Here is a 19,976-nt window from a genome sequence, read left to right as displayed (position 1 = left end):
TATTCTCTAAGGTCCCAATACATCCTATATTTAAAATTCTTTATGAAGCAGTGATTAGCAGTTTAGCCTCAATTTCAGTTTGACCATGACCAAAAGTAGTTGCCATGTGCAGATATTGTAGAAAGTGAGAATGTAATAAACACTAGACAAGGATGCTAAATAAACAATGACCTAACATAATCCAGGATTTTTTGTTTTAATCTTCCAAGAGTGACATTCTTGCCTGGTGCATGGTTTGTTTAATACACACTTAGTAGGTACCTTATATAAAAATGTAACTTTCACTATATCCTGACAGTAGTTCATGAGACAGATAATCTGTGAGAGGTCCCTCTGGCTCCTCCTAGTGCTCCTAAAGGCATTTGCAATAATCCACCGGGCCTGAACACAAACAACCAATCAGAGCTGAGAAAGACAGAAAGACGCTTTGCTCATGCTTCACTTTCTAGATTTGTCCCTGAGCTTTCAGTCACATCCTGACACCTTCATCAACAGATGAAGATACATAAAACCAGTAAAGGCCACAAGATACTGAAGCATTAGTAAGAGTTAAGAATACTTTTGAATATTTCTCAAGTTAGTGAGTGTCCCAGGTCAAGAGTGAACTAGGCTCAGACACTGTTTGATTTTGTTTTGTATAGCTGAAATTTGTGTTAATGTAAACTCAAATATGAGAATAATTGATCGGATAGTGGTGATGTGTTCTTAAATGCTACATGAATATGAAAATCATTGTTGTGGCTGATTACCATTTCAAAACATTTATTGCTAACCTTTAATTTTAGTAATATTGATTGCTTTGTTGTATTAAAATGTAGAGTGATTGTCTTTCTTCACACTTTATGGTTTTCATATTGAGCTCCTCATGTTGACATAATGTTGAGCCCCTGCAGTGCTGCACATCACGGGTGGCACATGCGTATCCTGAACCTGCCGCCCTCACTCACAGAAAGTTTTCCCTGGGACGTTCCTCCGCTGTCATGGACCATTGAGCAATAAAAAGCCTGTAACCAAACCCAGAGCCTAATCCAGCCGGGGACAATCGCTGGCAGAGGCTGTACTTCTACAGAGCTGAATCCCTGCGTGCAGCGCTGTATGGGAGGAGAGACCACATCAGTGGAGCTAATCAAACCACAGGGCCCTGGAATGATGTGGGAGGACAGAAAGTCAGTGTCTGTGTACCAGAAGGCTGGGTTGTCACTTATATTTCATGATGGTGATGATCACAGTGTTTATGGGGGACCCTCAGATGGGTCAACACACATAAGAGTCTGATATAGCTTGATATAAACTGAGGGGAACAAAGTAAGAGATGCTATCTTTTTCCGTAATAAAGTGTTCTATGTGGGTGTTTTAACCCCAAAACAGCTTCATCAGCCAGTAAAGAAACTTGAGGAAGCATTTCCCTGCACTTTAGCGCAATACCAGGGAAACTCCACCCACTGCTGGGTGTCATCCCGCGTCCAAACGTGTCAAGGAGCAAATCAGCTTGGACACAGGCTGGGAAGCATCAGAGCGCACTGGACAGTAGGCTGGATTTTTCTAAGACAAGACATCCAGAGAAAAAGCAAAAATAGTGATAAAGCTGCGACGTTCATTGCGTTTAGTGGCTTTAAAAGTATGCAGATACGTTTACCCTGCAGGTATCAACGTGGCGTAAAAGTGTTATCCAACCACAGTCGTGCGTAAAAGTTGATTTTTCCTGTGGAGACCATGCGCAGCTTTTCGGGGCCGTGCGTCCCAGGCGAGGTACCGCAGGCCTTTCCAGTCCGGGATGTGGCCGGTCACGGGGCTATCTTGGCCGGACCCTCGCTGTTCTCAGCCATCGCTTTATCCTCCCGAGGATCATCAGATCCCAGTTTGGATGGCAGCGCGGAACCGATGATTCACACGTCGCCAACGGAACAGTCTCTGATTTTGTGCAGGCCTCCCGAGATTCTGGAGGGAGGGGAAGTGCCAGAGGATGAGCCGAAAGTTTATCTGGAAGCCAGCGAGCTTTGGAGACAGTTCCACAAATGCGGCACTGAAATGGTCATTACAAAATCTGGGAGGTACAGTAAATGTGTAATAATTAGGCACGGATGGACAGTTTGACTGTGTTTTAATGAGCGCATGCTTCACGCCGTCATCTCTTCTCCCCGCAGGCGCATGTTTCCGCCGCTCAAGGCCAGGTGCACCGGGATGGACAGAAAAGCCAAATACATTCTCCTGATGGACATCGTGACGGCGGATGACTGCAGGTATAAGTTTCATAACTCCCGCTGGATGGTGGCGGGAAAGGCGGACCCGGAGATGCCCAGGCGCATGTACATCCACCCGGACAGCCCGGCCACAGGCGAGCAGTGGATGTCTAAAGTGGTCAACTTCCACAAACTGAAACTGACCAACAACATATCGGATAAGCATGGATTTGTAAGTGTGGATTTTAATTTGAGCAATTTTTTTTTTTTACAAACTTCAGGCTTTAATAACCAAGAAAGGAATCTGTTTAAGGCGCGCAGTAGGAGTGTGTCTCAAACACTTAAAAACAGTAGATTTGCTGTTAAGAAAGTAATTATGTTGAATTTAAAATGATTTTAGTATATCTTTATTGCTGTAAAAATTTTAGTTTAGTTTTCTCTTTAAAACCACAAAACAAAACAAATACACGTTTTTTATTTCCCCAAATATGGTTTTAACTTTAACATTTTTGATTTGCAGACAATTCTCAACTCGATGCACAAATACCAGCCACGGTTTCATATAGTGAAGGCAAATGACATCCTGAAGCTGCCCTACAGCACCTTTAGGACATATGTCTTCTCCGAGACAGAGTTCATCGCAGTGACAGCTTACCAAAACGACAAGGTACAACCAACCGGCACTCTCACAACTGGGATTTTTAAAGATTTATGGTTAAGTTTATGATCATAATCACCCCTCCATTGCAACAATTTTCAGATCACTCAGCTGAAAATAGACAATAATCCTTTCGCGAAGGGATTCCGAGACACGGGCAACGGACGACGGGAAAAGAGGCAAGTCATTCGTTAAAGTTATTCATCAAGTTAATTACAAAATAAAGCTTTAATGTTTTGTTGCAGTATGCAAAAGCCGGATTTGCTTTATAGGATGGAGGCCTTTTTTTTTCTTAATTATAATCCAGCTCCATGTGCTCTGTCTGTGCGGATAGCAGTCATTGAATTAAATATTATTAATAAGTATTTCATTAAGCAAAAATGTAAAGTTAGCCTACCTTATTACATCATTTCTGCCCTCAAATATCTACTTGGGTAAAAGCAACATCCTGCAAATTGCTAAGTATAAAAAGTAAAAGTATACATCATGCAGAATGGCCCCTTATATTATTATTATTATTATTATTATTATTATTATTATTATTATTAGTAGTAGTAGTAGTAGTAGTAGTGTAGTATGTGAGTTATTATAGTCATTATATTATGGATTATTTGTACTGATGCATCAAGGTTGCAGCTGGCTCATTTTAATACTGTTGGGTAGTTTATTGTAAAGAAATGTTTCTTGTGTAAACACTTTACTTTGCAAAGTAACTACTAACTGCAGCTATCACATAAATATAGCAGAGTAAAAGAGTACTATTTTAGAAGAGTAGAAGTACAGAGCAGTAAAAAAACTTCCAAATGATTCTTCTACAGTGCTTGAGTAAATCACACAAATAAAAGTCTGTCTAAATAATTCAGATTTATCATATTTTTTATTTATTCAGTTAAATATGATATTTTTAAGCTACATGAAGCTCTGATATTTGTGTGAATCCTGTTTTTCTGATCAGGAAATATACTGAATAATTTATTGAATTAAAAATAGTAGGATTTAAAAATATTGACTCTCAAAACACTACCACAGGTTCCTGGTGATGTCCTCAAATAAAGAGCATAACAATTAACTGATTATCAAATTTTCTGTCAGTCGTTTCAGATATACTCAAATATCTGGAAAACTTTGTTTTATTTTGACGAAACAACAGAATAATACTAAATTACAGAATAATTTGGGGTATTTTCACCTTGAGCATTATGTTGACAGAAGCTGCTGTAATAACAATTCTTATCTGAATTGCCTGCATGCATTGTGTTTATCCTATGCGTTTTAGCAGTGGTGTAGTGACGCCAGAACACCTCTTTTTAAAGCGGTGGTCCAGAAAAGGATAAAGGCCCTGTGTTATAAACAGGGACATGTATGACATACTCAGTTCAGCCAGCAGTATTTGCACATTGTCACATAACTTTTGCTGCTTGACTTTAGAGAGTAAGGGTCATTAGGAAATTAACATTAGCCACAGAAGAAGAGCAGGTTTTGCAATCAATACTGACCCACAGGCAGATGACACATAACTATCCATTTTAAGCAAACTATTCTTTATCTACGCAAGCCCATTTCACCAATGTGACAGAAAAAAAAACAATAATCTTAAAATAATGACTCAGTATCTCAGAGATACAAAGTCAAAATATTGAGGTTTCTCATTATAATGAATTACAGAATCCTTTTTTTTATCACATTGGTGGAAATGGGCTTCCATACGTATCCCATAGTCCCTCCAGACATGAAAAACTATAACTATAACTATTTTCTCACCTTGGAAGTAGTCTATGGGCCAGTAATTTGCAAACTATCTCTTGGAACAGCTGATTTGCAGCAGATAGTGTGCGACCATAATAAAATTAACATTATTTGTCAAGTGGCAGTTTGCAAATATTACTGGTCCTACATGAGCCTAATTCATGACTATAAACAACAGGGCAGGTTGGCTGCTCCGTGTACCTGCAAATAGCCTGCACTACACTGCTGTACAACCACAGAGAGCGGTCTCCAAAGCTATAGGGTGCAGCCATCTTATTGCAAATTAAAACTTCATCACCATAACCACAAACATCAACTTAAACATCACATAGAGAAAATCCCAATGTCCAAGCCTGTAAAAGTCAACATGATGCTCCTGTTTCCAGCAGGTTTATTTTATACTGAACAGCCCCTCCACTGATGTCAACTCTGAACAGACAAACAATACTCCATTAAACATTTGTTAAGGAGAGGGTGACTAAGCAGCAGAAATGTTCCTCTTCCAGTTGATTCAGAATGATTCTGAAATAATTGTGTCATTATTGATTGTTTTTTGGTTCAACGAAATGATTCAGTCAATTCCTTTCCCTTCTTTTGTCCCATCAGGAAACTACAACATTCATCACAAAAGTCTAAGGAGATGCGGATGACTGAATCTGAACATCTAAAAGATTCATCTGCACGATATTCGGACAATTTCAAATCTTCAGGTACAGATAATGTGTTTTTCACAGATCTGTATAATCCTCATTTTGTCAATATGTAACATTCTGTGAGTCTACAAACATTAATTCAAAACGGACTTTCCTGTTTATCAATTCTTCCTTCTCAGATGCTCTTGAAAGTGACAGTGACAAAGATGACAATGCTGAGGACAATTCTGGTCGAGAGGTGCACAAAACCCACCGAGAATCTGAAACAGAGCCAACGGTTTCCTTAACAGAAAGGACAGCACAGACTCCAGCTGGGACACAGAGAGAGATTAGACTTAGCCACGCCATCAGTACATTAACTGATGGAGCGGGTCGCTGTGAGCCACAAGACTCAGAGAAGGAACAATTGTGCAAATCATGCAGCGATTTCCCACACAGCTGCGTTTATCCATCGGAATTACACAAACATCTGCTGGATCCAAGTATCCCCAACGGCCTCCTCCCCTCAGCCCAGGTGAACACCTGGAACAGCTGTGCCACTGTGGACAGAACAGTGCCGTGTGGACTGACCATGGCAGCACCTGTCAGGGCCCCAGGGACTCCGGGGTTTCCCATCAGCCTTCAGCAGCACCCGCTGGTACAGGTACACACACGACCGACAAAGCTTGTCAAAACACATAGTTCTCCAGTGCTGAAAGAAGAATCTGGATCATACTACTAAATACCCCAATAAAATAAAATATCCTGCATTCAAACTTAACTTAACATACTTAAGTTTAAATACAGAAGAAGTAAAATATACTTAAAGTACCAAAAGTTAAAGAAGTCATTATACAAGATAATGGCCCCTGGAAGTGTTATATTATATATTATAATAATGGATTATTATTAGAACTGATGCTTAATAATGTGTTATACTGTAGCCAGTCGACATGGTGTCCTTTTCAACTCACCATTAACTACTTCATAAACAATTTTAAAAGTAAAAGAAATAAAAAAGTAAAGTAAAAGTGCAAATAGGCTACATAAAAACGACAAGATTTGTATCTGTAATGTAGTGAAATTGCATTGTCACTGTAAACTATTTTAAAAACTCATCATTGTTTTTGATGTATAATTTTATTTTTGCAATGTCACTACAGCTGTCAAAATTTAGTGGTGAAAAGTACAATATTTTCCTCTGATGGAGTTGCAGTAGAAAGTAGCGTAAAGTAAAGCACCTTAAATATTTTAAAGCTTTATATATTTATATATATATTACATATAAAATATATATATTTATGAAAAATAATCTGTGAAAAAATCAGGTCTCTCTGGCTCCTCCTAGTGCTCCTAATGGTATTTGCAAGAATCCACCGTATTGTAATGTCAATGGTTATTATAACACGAATCCCAGCTGCAAGGTAGTTTAAATATGAATTACCTGAAAATCTGGATTTTCCTCTGTGAAAAAGTTCATTTTCTAACTAAACTGTAAAAACAAAAATCTGGGTAATTGTATGATATTCTGTTGTTTTTGTTGTTGTTTGTTCGGAAAACATCAAGTCATCAGAAGAAGAAGAATCAGTGTTATTTTACAGTTGATAGTCTCATTCCGAAATTGTCAAATACCGTTGCTGGAAATGACAATCAACTAACTATCTTCATACTTCCAACCCAAAGCATCTTTCTATCTTTCTTGGCTCTAATTGGTTGTTTCCGTTCAGGCCTGGTGGATTCTTACAAATACCATTAGGAGCACTAGGAGGAGCCAGAGGAACCTGATTGTTTCACAGATTATCTGTCTCATGTTCTACTGTCAGGATATAGGAGAAAGTTAAAGAAAATATATCAAAAAGTTATTTTTATAGAAATGACCTACTGCAGCTTTTTCCCCCCCTGTTAACAGGACCTGGTGAGCCTTTCACACTTTGGAGGATTTCTGTTTTATCCCTACTCCACCTTCTCTGCAGCGTCAGCCCAGTACCTCGTCCCACCGGGGCGCTCTCGAGTGGATTTCAGAACCTATGCAAGCACCCACAGCCGGGACTACTTCACCTCTCCGATGATATCTGCATCTATTCCTCCTGTGGGTGGTGGTGGTAGTGGGTTGAAATATCTCACCCCTCATTTGCTAATGGCACCCAAAACCGACCAGAAGAACTCAGTGGATGAAGCTGAAATTGACTGCAGTCAAGACGAGTCACAAACCGGGTGAAATTACTGACTTGACAGCAGTTGCTGTTGCTCTTAAGTGTCCCTGCATGTGGTCTGCCCATTTCCAACCTACAGTTCAGAGTCTAAAGGTTGTTTTCTCATGGGAATGACACTAAATATGTATTGGTAAAGTCTCATACATCTGCATTTTATTGACAACATTGCTAAAGACTGAATCACTGTGGTGCAAAGAGCATTTTATTCCGACAAATGTCACTTAGTTCATGAACAAGATATTAAAGGTCCAGTGTGTAACATTTAGGAGGATCTACTGTCAGAAATGGAATATAATATTCATAGGTATGTTTTCATTAGTGTATAATCACCTGAAAATAAGAATCATTGTGTTTTTGTTACCTTAGAATGACCTGTTCATATCTACAGAGGGAGTAGGTCCTCTTTTACAGAGGCCTCCATGTTGAACCACCATGTTTCTACAGGGTGGTTCCAAACACTGGCTCTAGATAGGGCCTTTGGCATTCATGAGTTTTGCTCCCACTGTAGTTTCTTCTACACACCTGGAAGGCTGAGCTGTGTGCAACTTCATCGCTAAATGCCACTAAATACTACACACTGGACCTGTAAATTGTGATTTTATTGGAATTAGGTGCTGCTTGGTGGATTATAAAGAGGCTGAGTTAACGGCACATTTGAACCCAGAAACATTTAACTGACACATTCCTGAGTTAAGTTTGGCATATTAAATAACAATAAAGCTAAGTAAATTACTCATTAAAAACAAAAAAGTTGAACCATATGAAGATTGTTCCATGCTTTTCAACAGTGAAACTCCCTGAAGAGTTATTAGACAACTTCTCACACACACACACACACACACACACACACACACACACACACACACACACACACACACACACACACACACACACACACACACACACACACACACACACTTGAAAAACTGATCTGACTGATCAAATAAATTTGTGTAATTAACCCTTCCTAAGCCCCACCCCTCAAAGTAAAAAAAGGTCCAAAAATATTTTTAGGTATATTTATTTGATCAAATTTGATTGAAAGTGACCAACAACCCATTCTTTGCAAGAGAGCCCCGCCCACTTCAAATCCGTGAGAAGAGCTCAGAGGAAAAAAGAAATACAGAAATCTCTCATGTTAAATAACCCAAACTGTTCTAACTTTGACAGAACATAGTGTGTTCATGTAGGACCCCATCACTCATAGTAAGCAACAAACTGACAGAATAGGTTTTCAGGACCTTTAAAGAACCAATGTTATGCTATAAACTACATTAATCTGGCAGACAGCTTTTTCGCCTCTTGAGTTGTTTCCTGGCATATATACACCGCTGAAACTATTTGTGGTGCAGTGTCTTGCTCAAAAACAGTTGGACATGTGGACAGGGGGACACGAGGATTGAACACCAACCTACAGGCCAGCAGTGCCACATTTTGAAATGTAAAAACAACTTTACACATGCTGCAAATGTTATTAAAACTTGGATTTATAATAACCCTCTTGAGTATTTGGCTTTTGAATTCATGTCCTGTCCTCAGCCATTCAGACACTATCACACGCTGCAGGTGTTGGTGCTGTTACCAAAAAGACACTATATTGGAAATATTTATTTACCCCTGTCTTTTATGTATATGTATGGATATTTGACCTGTCCTCACCACGGATCAAGACTATAGACTAGAAGCCACCAATATTGGCAAAATATATACAGCAAAAGGCACTTAGTTGGCAAAATGTTTTTAAAAATGTACAACAATGATACTGTAAATGAAAATGTTAAAAAATAAGCGTTATCCGTTTCCATAACATTTTATATATAGCAATAGGGAGTCACGAGAAAGGTGCTGAAGACCACTGCCTTTTGTTGTTTCTGTTTCCCTATTTCCCTGGGTCTCCTTCTCCCCTGTCTGTCTCTGTGTCGGTGTTTGTGTCTGGGCGTGGTCTCCTCTTCGTCAGTCTGGTTCCTGGCTCTGCTCTCTGCACACCTGCTCATCATCCGCAAACTAAACACCTGCCTGCTATCTAGCAATCCCCACTGCCACTGCCTCTGAAATCAATACGTCTAACAAATGTATCTAATTTATTAAAACATGTTTCACAACCACAGTAGTATGAAATCAAATGTTAAATAGTTTAATAAAGGATCACAAAGGGCATTTTAGTCCAGATATTTAAAGGGCTTTCCTCTGCTTGGGGCCCATACATTATCCAAAGATGATTCAAGAAGTAAGTAAATAAAATTCTGTAGACTAAGTAACTGAATGAGTTACTGAACGGTAAAGTAGCCCTATGTTTTCATGAGTTACAGTGAAGCTCAGTGTGGTGGGCTCAGTCTTGGCAGTCCTGACTCCACCGGCTCTCAGTGAATCCAAAAAAGGGTAGACGTGGACACATGTTTATTTCTGCTGTAATGTAGGGGGCCTTATGGAGATCCACTCACTTCTGTAGCCAGCCTCGAGTGGCTGTTTGAGGAACTGCAGTTTTTGTTATTTTCGTGTTGGCTTCATTTTCCAGCTAAGCAGGTTGTGCTTGGTTCAACATGAGCCTGGACTCTGCACAACGTGTGTCCCTTACATTTCTGTCCAACCTGATCCTGACTAGCTCTGATGTCACGCAAATGGAAGCAACAATAACCTCACAAGATCTAGGCGGCTGCATTGTTTGAAGTCACATACAAATTTTCATATTTTAGGTGACGGAATGTTTTGCCATGACCTTGCCCTGAACTAAGTTCATTGTTTAAATGTTATATCAACAACATGACGTTTTATAGAAACTAGAATTTTTTGTTTAATGAAGATTTATTCTGGAGAGTAAGTATGTGGTGTCAGACAGAGAGGGATTCAGCTTATCTTACAGATAGTTCTCATAGACTGCATACAATCTATGATAGTTAATATTACATCATTCATTTAAGTATCCTGAAGCGACAGGGACATTTTGCTAGCAAGTGGGATGTTAGGATTCCTAAAATAACATGTCAGACAGATCAATAATAAAAACTGTTGTACTGTTTTTGTGCTTTCCTTTCTCTTTGTATGTTTTGACTATTGACTCATCTTTTGAATATTATATCTTTTGACAAGAGTGGATCAAAGTTTTTTTTTATTTTTTCTATTCATTCTAAAAATAACTTAACACATATACTTTAATGAATTGATTTCTACTGCCACTTTTAGATATTTCTATTCAACGCCATACTAATATGCCACAATAATGTAATGTTTTTGAGTTCAAATATCTTCATTTGGGGTCTTTACTAAACAAATATTGACATATGTGATTGTTTGCTATTTAATCAGCATATATTTCTGCCACCCCTGAAAGTCTCCCAGCAGCCCTCTGAACACTCCATGAATATTGCTCTATAAGCAGCCCTGGAGAGGGACAGGCAATCAAGTCTGGGCATCTGATTTATATACAGCACCAATTTTATGTGATGGATCCTCTCTCTCTCTCTCTCTCTGTTTCTCTCCCCTCTCCCCCCAAACCTGGGGGCAAAAAAAGCAAAAACCCAAACCCAACAGTTTGACTGAGTCCAGCCTACTGAAGAACAACAAATCCCATCAGCATAAATAAATAAAGGTAGATATGTTATATTACATGTACAGTTGCGGAAATAGCCTTTTTATTTACTAAAATATGTATTTATTTACTTACTTATTCATGTATTAATTCCTACCGTACGTCCTTTACTGTCCGTCCTCAGTCTTTCCGTTGCTGCCCCCTGCTGCCGGACTTCATCCCTATTTACCGTATTTAGCACCCCACGCGCTTTTTGACGACGTCACACACAGGCGACCCAAACAAACCTTCGTACGTTAATGTTGCTGCTAGCCGCGAACGGCTGCGTACCGAGGGTCGCTGTAGGTTTCTGAGGGGGACAATGATTTCACTGAGCTATATTCTGCTGTGTGGACAGTTCCTGCTGCTCCTGACGGTGGTTCTGTTACAATGTCTGGAAGGAATTCACTCCCAAAACTCGACGACGACGGAGACTCCTGCCTCTTCCTCCCCCCCTCCTCCTCCTCCTCCTCCTCCTCCTCCTGGCCAGGGAGCCACAGCGCTGCCGTCCAGCGAGCAGCCCGAAACGGTGAAATATGTGGAGAGTACGAATCACACAGAGCCGTATGAGTACCGGCCGCCGTCACCGGTGGTCCTCTGCAGCTATCTGTGAGTAACGGACCGCACTCCTACCGGAGCCCGCTCGTTAGCATGGTGGCTAATGCTACGTGCAGTCGCTGTCGTGACCCAGCAAACGGCTTCAGATGTGTTAACACTGCACCGTGCTCATGTGTACATGGATAAAGTGGTTCCCATAAAATGGAACATTTGCGGGAATACTTTTAGAATATAACGTATATGACATAAGGTCAACTAAAACGAGTCTATCTTCCACTTTCTCCCGTGTTAAACAGCTCTTATGGACTGTACGTTTAGTTCATTAGTCATGTATTTATTGCCGAATTTACTGTAAAAGCTTAATAATGAGCAATAGGCCTTAAGTCATCTTTAACTTGGTATGCATTTTTGCAATAAATCAGGCGTTTATTAACTGTCAAATTTTATGAATGGAGTTTGGCGAGTGCCTGTTTTAGGCAAAATCAGTCATTTTCACAGCAACGCCATACTCCATCCCTGACTCTCTGTCTTTGGTTATACATTGTGATGAAGGCCGGAGGAGTTCATCTACTGTCAAGACCCTGTAGATCACGCAGGCAACCACAGTGCCCATCAGGAGCTGGGCCACGGCTGTGTTGGGGTAAGTTTTATTTCTTAAGAACGTCTAATGTTGGTAATCCCTCAGCAGCACTTAACTTATTTACTGTTTTTATCTCTAGTGGGGTGGCCAGACTCGAAAAGATGCGAACTACACCCAGGTTATGTGCACTGCACTTGATGAAATAGAGTGTGCCGGACCCAGAGAATTCCTCAGAGGACACGTACCGTGCATCAAGTAAGGGATACTCTGCTGGACACACAACTGTATAAATCTAAATGTACCAATAATGTCATGCCAAACCCCATGCAGAGCTATATTAGTTTAATGCTTCATCCGGTAAAACACATGCATACGTGTTGGAATATGGCTCTTCAATGAGCTGATGTTTGAATTTAGTATTCAGGTAAAATTTCAACTATTTCTTTTTTCTTTCATATTCTTTGGCTTTACCAGTTAACTGCACTGTAAACAAAGAAGCACACAGCCTGCGTCTGTATGATCAACAGGAAATGAAAACACATTTTAAAAAGGATTTATCATTTAACACGTACTGTTCTTTATCTTTCCGATCCATAATCAGCCCACTCATCTATTTTACATTCATTAGTACCCTTTTAGTTATTAGGGAAAGCAGTGAAAAACAATTACAATCACATTGTATTATACTCTACATGTTGTACCAGCCGTAATTGTTTCTCAGATTTAGTTAAATTGCCTCTGAGTTACCGACTAAACAAACAATTTAAAATGGGGTCTTGGAAATAGTGATATATTTTTTGACATTTTATAGACTTAACAAATTGTAGATTAAGACAAAAAAAGTAATCTACAAATGACTCAATAATGAAAATAACCATTGCAGTTGTAACTATATATGTATGTAGAATCTAACTGGCCCGCTCTAGTACCTCACCTACCAAATATGGAATGAAGACGATGTCAAATCTTTTAGTCTTTGCTTTATTAGTAGGTCCCACCTCATCTTTAACATTTCAAGTGAGTGTAGTTTTTTCCCTCTCATATTAAGCAAGTGACATGCTGGATGACAGCACATTGGATGATGGATTTATGTAAGATGTAACAGCTTGCTTTGTTATGAGTTAAAGAAACTGGGCTGTTTATATGATTTCTACATAAATCATATGAGAGAGCAGGGATGTGAGAAGGGAAAGTTGCCCTCAGTCTTTTATTGCTCTTGGCTCAGTTTAATAAAAATAAGTGGCCATGTGTTGGTGTATATACTGTATGTGTCTGTGATGGTGTAAAGAAATCAACCCACAGAGTGCAGAGCTCTGCTGGAGCCGAGTAATCACCACCATTGCCTTTGCAGTCAGTTATGTAAGAGTAGCCAAAGTTAGGCCTGATAGTGATGCTAGAAGGAAGGTCATGAGCTCACTAAAATCAATGGGCTTCTTTCTCAGATATTGTTTGTGTGAGAGACAGGCCAGGAGGTACACTCATTAGGGAATGGAAAGTTGAACCCGTTGTTGGCACCAAAATCAATAGCTTTCTTTCTGATGCATGATATAGTTACCAGTCTAGCCAATAGTTTCTGAGATGGCTTGGTCACAGATGAACAAAGAAATGCAGGGTTCCCACACTTCCTGAAATACCTGGAAATTGATTAAAATGACCGAATGTCCTGGAAGTAATCTACATTATCCTGGAAATATCCTCACTCAGATCCCCTACGTAAAACCTGGGTGTGCATTCTGTCTGAAACTTGAGTGTTGGTAGGATAAGCTGCGCGGCACGACACCTCAAAGTGGGTTTATTAGACATGAAGCGGAGCGGAAATACGTTTTAAAAGCTCCCTTTTCATTTCGGCCATATCAGTCAGTCTAGCTGTTCACACCAGACGCACAGTGGAAGGGACTTGGAGCGATCTTTTGGCATCGTAATGAAACCGAAACACTTCATTATGGACCCTGCATCATTAAAAAATAGGCATAAAACTCAAGTGAATACGAGGCCTAAAGGTAAATTCTATAACTGTGAGCTGTCCGGAATTGTCAAGAAAAACGTCTGGAAAATGTTCTGTTAAAACAAGTGGGATCTCTGAAATGGACAGACATGCAATTGCACAGCCTTTGTGCCTGTAAAGTATTGTAATGTCTAAGCATCAGTGCAGCGGTCTTATAGTGGTATAACTAAAAACCAGCAACACTAATGATATTCCCACACAATGTACCTGATTGACGGATTAATAAATAATCATTAGTTTCGGCCCCAATTCCCATCAGCCTCGGTTGCACTTATTGCTGTGTTTGTTACTAATTAGAAAATGTTAGCATGGTATACTAAACATGATAAATGATATAGCTGCTTAGCAATGCAGGTTAATGTTGTCATTGTGATTATGGAAGAATGCTGATGTTTAGCATTTAGTGCAGCCTCACAGAGCCGTTAGCATGGCTGTAGACCTTTAGTCTTGTTACAGTCCTATACCCTTTACTGAGACACTCTTATCAGATTAGCCTCTCAGTTCTTTTCGTCTCTAAAAAAACATATAAAAACATATAGAAAACATATAGAATAACGTAAAGGTTATTAAATGTAATGGCACAGACCCTGTTGAAAATGAGATGATGCATCTCCAGGGGCTAGCCATGTAAACAGTAAATGTGTGCTATTAGTTGAGTTGAATTAGTTGCATGGACATTGGGCGATGACGGCAGCAGAGATTAAAAACAGTGTACATAGATAAGACCCAGACATGAGTACTGAGGCTGATGCATACACACACTCAAATGTAACTAAATAGATCAAATATTGGTATCAAACAGACATTCACTGTCAGAGATGTTTCTACCCATACAATGTGCACTGTAGCTGTACATATATCTAAAACTCAAATTCACTTAATTCATATGAACATCTTTGGTATCAGGACCTCACCACTAGAGGGCAATGTTTACAAATGTATAGAACCACCACTTTTTTCTCATGTTTTCACAGTACACCATGTTCTCCCAGCATCCCTCTGCATTCATCAGCACATGAGGTTAATCTCTGTAGTAACTGCATGGACATCAGAGCCATGCAGCGGCAGGACACAATCAAAGCAGCCCCTGCACAAAGACACTACAGCAGCGTAGTACTTGGATAAATGCTATTATGTTATAATGTTCACTTTCTGTTCACTTGTGATGTTGCACAGAACAGGTGTTGCTTTTACACTCTGTAGATCAGAACTGCAGGTGTTCTGCACCAACTTCTTTTACAGTCTTGTGGTTTGTTTCATCATGATCATATTAGTGCTTATATTTATTTTGTAACATATTCAACTTTACATTGGACATCTGCAGGTTCAGCAATCATACAAATCATTAAGGTTGAAGGTATAAAATGAACATGAAATGACATTACAGCTGACATTAAATTGCCTTGAATCTCTTCTTGAACATTTTGCTGTTGGTTTTGCACAGATACACCGGGCACTATTTCATCACCACGCTGCTGTACTCCTTTTTTCTGGGTTGCTTTGGGGTCGATCGGTTCTGCCTGGGCCACACTGGCACCGCTGTCGGGAAGCTGCTCACCCTGGGAGGCCTGGGAATCTGGTGGTTTGTGGACTTGATCCTGCTCATCACTGGTGGCCTGATGCCCAGCGATTACAGCAACTGGTGCACCTACTACTGAGAGCGACAGCAGAGTGTGACTGAGGACTCTGGCCACTTCTCAGTCAGATATCATCAGTTAAATATTGAGAACTCCGGGGAATTGTCCTCAGCCTGCCGTGGATATGAATCTGTGAGCTGGCTTGTTCTAAGGGGATTTACAGCTCTGCTGTGCAAAGTGGAGTCCAGGGACCTCCTGAGGACTCCTACTGGGTTCTCAGGGCTCCTAATTTGATTTTATTCGAATATAATTCACTTGAAATTTCCCACTTTAAGAATGCAGAAGAATGACTATTGTACTCACAGTGATGGCAAGGTCACTTTTCTCACCTGTAGTTCAGTTCATGTGGTCGGACGCAAGCACAACACTCCTGATTTAATCGATGTACTGGGGACTGCACTCATACGGTGGTATGTTACCACGGTTACCAAATCATTTGCAAAAATACATACATTGCTTGATTGCTTCCTTGCCTGTGGACGATCAGTAGATGGGTTCAGTATTAGTCTAGATTTCTGCTAGAGTCACACACTACCAACCATCATAAAACCCAGCGGTTGGTCGTTAGGCTTCACAACAAGCTGGACTAGTAGAGGCTAACCTCCTCATCACTCGAGAGTCCACAGGGAAGTGTGAGCATGGTACAAAACACCCTCTTTCTCTCCCTTTCTACTTGTTTGTCACTATGTGATATCCAAGGTCCAGTGTCTGTTCTAGTAACAGTCATCAGTTATTTCTGTAGGAGCTCTTTGTGACACTGGAGGAGAACATAAATAAACACACAGGGCTCAGTAAAGCTCAACAAGACTGCCGTCATTTTTAAACATTGATTTTCCCCATGATGGTCCATATAACAATAATGACACAGGATGTGTCCAATCAGTGAGCCTACAGCTTTTGCTTTTTTTGGGATTATCACTGACTACCTTTACGGGCACAAAATATTCCCTTTGACCTTATTCTGAAAAAGACAATGTTCCCACTAGCGATGCACAGTATGGATTTCTTTTCAGCTGATACAATAACCGATAATTACCTGCTTCTAACAGCCGATACCAGTAAGATAACCAGTAATTTCACATTTTTGTATTTTGAAAAAAGGAACGTCTTACCTCTCATTTTACACACCTGAGGGTATGAAAGGTTAGGATGTAGTGAGCAAAGATGAATAAGTTAGTAGCGTGCAGAGCTACAGGCAAACTGTGGTAGAAACCCCAAATGAGACGCATATTCCAAATGCAAAGGATGCTCCTAAACCTGAATAATATCTGCATATCCCTATAAGTCTTAATCGGAAAATGCCCCATTCAGAATGAGGCCTAATTAGGAATATCAATAGAATCAGAATCAGAATTTGTTTATTGCCAAGTAGGTTTTTAGCTACAGGAATGTGACCTGGTGATATGCTGTTAACATGACCCTTGAAGAATATTGTCATATTTGGAATAATAGTGGAAAATGAGTGTGCATGTAAACGTGGTCAGTGTGAAGACCAACCTTTTTTTTTTTTTTTTTTTATGTTCGGACCAAATGAACTGAATTGCAGTAAAAGTGACCTGAAATCCTGCTGCATTCACACTGCAGGCACAAGAGGGCCAAATTAGTTTTTTTTTTTTTGCTCATATATAACTCAGATCTGTTTTTATCATGGTAGTGTGAACAGTACACATCTCATGGAATCTGATGATGCTGATTTTAGTCACATTCATATTTTGTCTGAATCAGATCAGGTCGGATATTTTACACCAGAATAAATTTGTGTTATCAAATGATAAAAAAGTCAGATCTGAGGCTAAGGCTTGCAGTGTGAACGTAGCCGAAAAGTGAAGCACATCACACATCACCATCAGCATGGTCCCAGTTGCCCACATGTCCTGGGGAGTTTGAGGATTTGATGATGTCTGGTGTAAATCTTAAGTCTTAATGTACATTGGAATCCATTTGTCGTGTAGGTACAATCCCAGTCTCATACCACAGAGTGATACATCCTAGTTAACAGTCACTGCCCACACGCACATACTATTTCATACAGTTAAACTCTGAGCAACGGGCTTAGAAATATTCTACAGTCTCCTGAGGGCAACATCCTACATGAAGTGACCAAACAGCTCAGCTTTGACCCTTCACTGTCCTCTTCCACTGGAGGCGTTCTGACATCTCTATTTTCTCTGCTGTTTTAATGTGCTCCAACTGATTAACATTACACTCTCAAGCAAGTAGGTACTCAAGGAGGACAGCGTTCACAGAAGTTGACGAGTTGATGATTTAGTGGTTTTCAGTATGGTTTCGGGGGGGAGACAGTAAATAGTAAATTCCTCTACCTTTGAAGAAGTGCGTCTGCTTCTCCTTCGCATTCAGGCGTAGAGTCTGACCCAGTTCAAATGTCTCCAACTAAAACAAATTTTGATCTTCATTGACTATCTCCGACTAGGCTCAGGTCTCACATTAAATATTCAAATCCTCATCTTCCACTTTGTTAAATTTCTCATCTTTACCTGAACTGAAGGTTTATGTGCTCTTTCATAGATAGAGCAGGTTTCATTACCTAAGGACCCATAAAACCCGTTTTAGGTCATAAAAGGTTGAAGAAGACATGATCGTCTCTTCTCATCCAGCAGCAGCAATATATTTTCAGCTGGCTAAACATCCTTTGAATGGAGAAGCACTAAGATACCGCTTTACATATTGCAATTTCCCAATTAATTCACTATATGGTAATTTATACACACCTTGAAAAATATACGTACAGAGTTTTTCATACGTAAGATCTTTTCTTTATTCTGAGTGTAATTCTTTGCTCTATTTCATTCTCACATCCACATCCAGCTCTGCAGAAGTATAAAAACATACTGTGTTCATGCCTCTTTAAAACTTTAAAGTTCTGGAGTCTCTTGGCCTTGTAAGATATTGTGTGTGTATATAATATTGATCCCTCGGAAAGCGTTTTATATTCTTTAGCTTCAATCCACTCCACTGTTTATTTATTTGTATTATGTCTTTTATGTGTTGAGTCAGAAAATACATCTTGTGTTGATTTAGCAATGTTTCCTTTTCAAAAGAGCTCAACTGACTCCTGAAATAAGATAAATACTCAAAAAGGAAAACATGCCATTTGAGATAAACTTGAGGGACGGGGGTAGTCAGTTGGTTAATGAAGGTTATACCAGATTGTCCTATTGCAGAGCTTTCCCTTGCTCTTTTTCATTAAAGCCACACATGCTCCTGGAAAACCCAGTTCCCCCTGTTGTGGTGGTGAGAGGGACTCCAAAGTGTCTCATGCTGTATCACTGCTCACAGTTGTTATGACTCAATAAAAAGTATCTGGTACAGTGTGTTCTGTTAGTTCTGGGATTCGATAATGAGCTTCGGTTGGCGCAGGGTGGAATGTCAATATAAGAGATTGCTGTCTTTACTCAGTGCTTTCAAGATACTGACTCGGGTTCCAAGATTGGATTGATTGAGCAACGCAAGTTCCTCCAGTTATGCGATCAACATTTTGAACAGCAGTGGAAAACATACAAACACAACTGCATACATCTGTCAAGAAACACAGCAAATGTAGATACTTCCATACAGAAGAAATAATCCATTCTCTCTCTTACAGGGCTTCTGCAGCTCTCAACAGGTTCAATTTAAGACTTTAAAGGCCATTATGAATGTAATTTAAAGGTCCAGTGTGTAACATTCAGGAGGATCTATTGGCAGAAATGGAATATAATATTCATATCTATGTTTCTATTCGTGTATAATCACCTGAATATAAGAACCAATGTGTTTCTGTTACCTTAGAATGAGCTGTTTTTATCTGCATACACTGCAGGTGGCCTTCCATGAGGTACACCGCGTTGAACTGCCGTGTTTCTATGTGTCTCCTTCACGCTTGAAAGAAGGGAGTTGCAATCTGCAACTACACCACTAAATGCTACTAAATTTCACACAGTGGACCTTTGAGACCTTTTTTTACAGCTGAAGGACAGGAAGGAAAATCGGTAGCCTATTTGTTCCTTGTTCCAGCATAATACAAATTCTTTCCCAAAAAATTAAAACTTGCTGAAGAAAATTTTTATGAAAATATGTATTTTTTTCATATTTGCTTAAACTTTCACTGTATGCTGACACGAGACATTACGAGACAGATAATCTGAAATTATCAGGTTCCTCTCTGATTGGACTCTATTGTTGTTAAAAACACATCAATGAGC

General features: G+C 39.7%; 2 protein-coding genes across 4 annotated transcripts; both read left to right on the top strand.

The window, feature by feature from the left end:
* The first annotated feature begins 1,045 nt into the window (after positions 1-1,045).
* On the top strand, positions 1,046-8,355 carry LOC127375563 (T-box transcription factor TBX3-like). Of its 2 annotated transcripts, none has more exons than XM_051421535.1 (7): positions 1,046-2,051; positions 2,145-2,412; positions 2,701-2,847; positions 2,941-3,017; positions 5,191-5,294; positions 5,417-5,874; positions 7,126-8,355. In XM_051421535.1, the coding sequence occupies exons 1-7, from the start codon at positions 1,714-1,716 to the stop codon at positions 7,432-7,434; spliced, it is 1,701 nt and encodes a 566-aa protein (XP_051277495.1). In that variant the 5' UTR covers positions 1,046-1,713; the 3' UTR covers positions 7,435-8,355. The 2 variants fall into 2 exon arrangements, with proteins under 2 accessions (XP_051277495.1, XP_051277493.1); XM_051421533.1 differs by having other exon boundaries at positions 1,047-2,051; positions 5,417-5,880.
* Positions 8,356-11,204: 2,849 nt separating this feature from the next.
* Positions 11,205-16,813, top strand: tm2d2 (TM2 domain containing 2). Of its 2 annotated transcripts, none has more exons than XM_051421539.1 (4): positions 11,205-11,603; positions 12,105-12,192; positions 12,272-12,387; positions 15,112-15,562. In XM_051421539.1, exons 1-4 carry the CDS (start codon positions 11,317-11,319, stop codon positions 15,260-15,262), a joined length of 642 nt encoding a protein of 213 aa, XP_051277499.1. In that variant the 5' UTR covers positions 11,205-11,316; the 3' UTR covers positions 15,263-15,562. The 2 variants fall into 2 exon arrangements, with proteins under 2 accessions (XP_051277499.1, XP_051277498.1); XM_051421538.1 differs by lacking the exon at positions 15,112-15,562 and adding an exon at positions 15,582-16,813 and having other exon boundaries at positions 11,206-11,603.
* The last annotated feature ends 3,163 nt before the right edge of the window (positions 16,814-19,976 follow it).

Source organism: Dicentrarchus labrax, unplaced genomic scaffold, assembly GCF_905237075.1.
Source record: "Dicentrarchus labrax unplaced genomic scaffold, dlabrax2021, whole genome shotgun sequence".
Classification (NCBI taxonomy): domain Eukaryota; kingdom Metazoa; phylum Chordata; class Actinopteri; family Moronidae; genus Dicentrarchus; species Dicentrarchus labrax.
Note: the sequence above shows the minus strand (reverse complement) of the source record. Positions and strands in the feature narration are given on the sequence as shown.

Coding starts and splice junctions, on each gene's coding strand:
- LOC127375563 (XM_051421533.1), top strand. CDS start 1,714: ATGCGCAGCTTTTCGGGGCCGTGCGTCCCAGGCGAGGTACCGCAGGCC. Junction 2,052..2,144: donor GTCATTACAAAATCTGGGAG/GTACAGTAAATG, acceptor TTCTCCCCGCAG/GCGCATGTTTCCGCCGCTCA. Junction 5,881..7,125: donor AGCAGCACCCGCTGGTACAG/GTACACACACGA, acceptor CCCTGTTAACAG/GACCTGGTGAGCCTTTCACA.
- tm2d2 (XM_051421538.1), top strand. CDS start 11,317: ATGATTTCACTGAGCTATATTCTGCTGTGTGGACAGTTCCTGCTGCTC. Junction 11,604..12,104: donor GTGGTCCTCTGCAGCTATCT/GTGAGTAACGGA, acceptor ATTGTGATGAAG/GCCGGAGGAGTTCATCTACT. Junction 12,388..15,581: donor GGACACGTACCGTGCATCAA/GTAAGGGATACT, acceptor GGTTTTGCACAG/ATACACCGGGCACTATTTCA.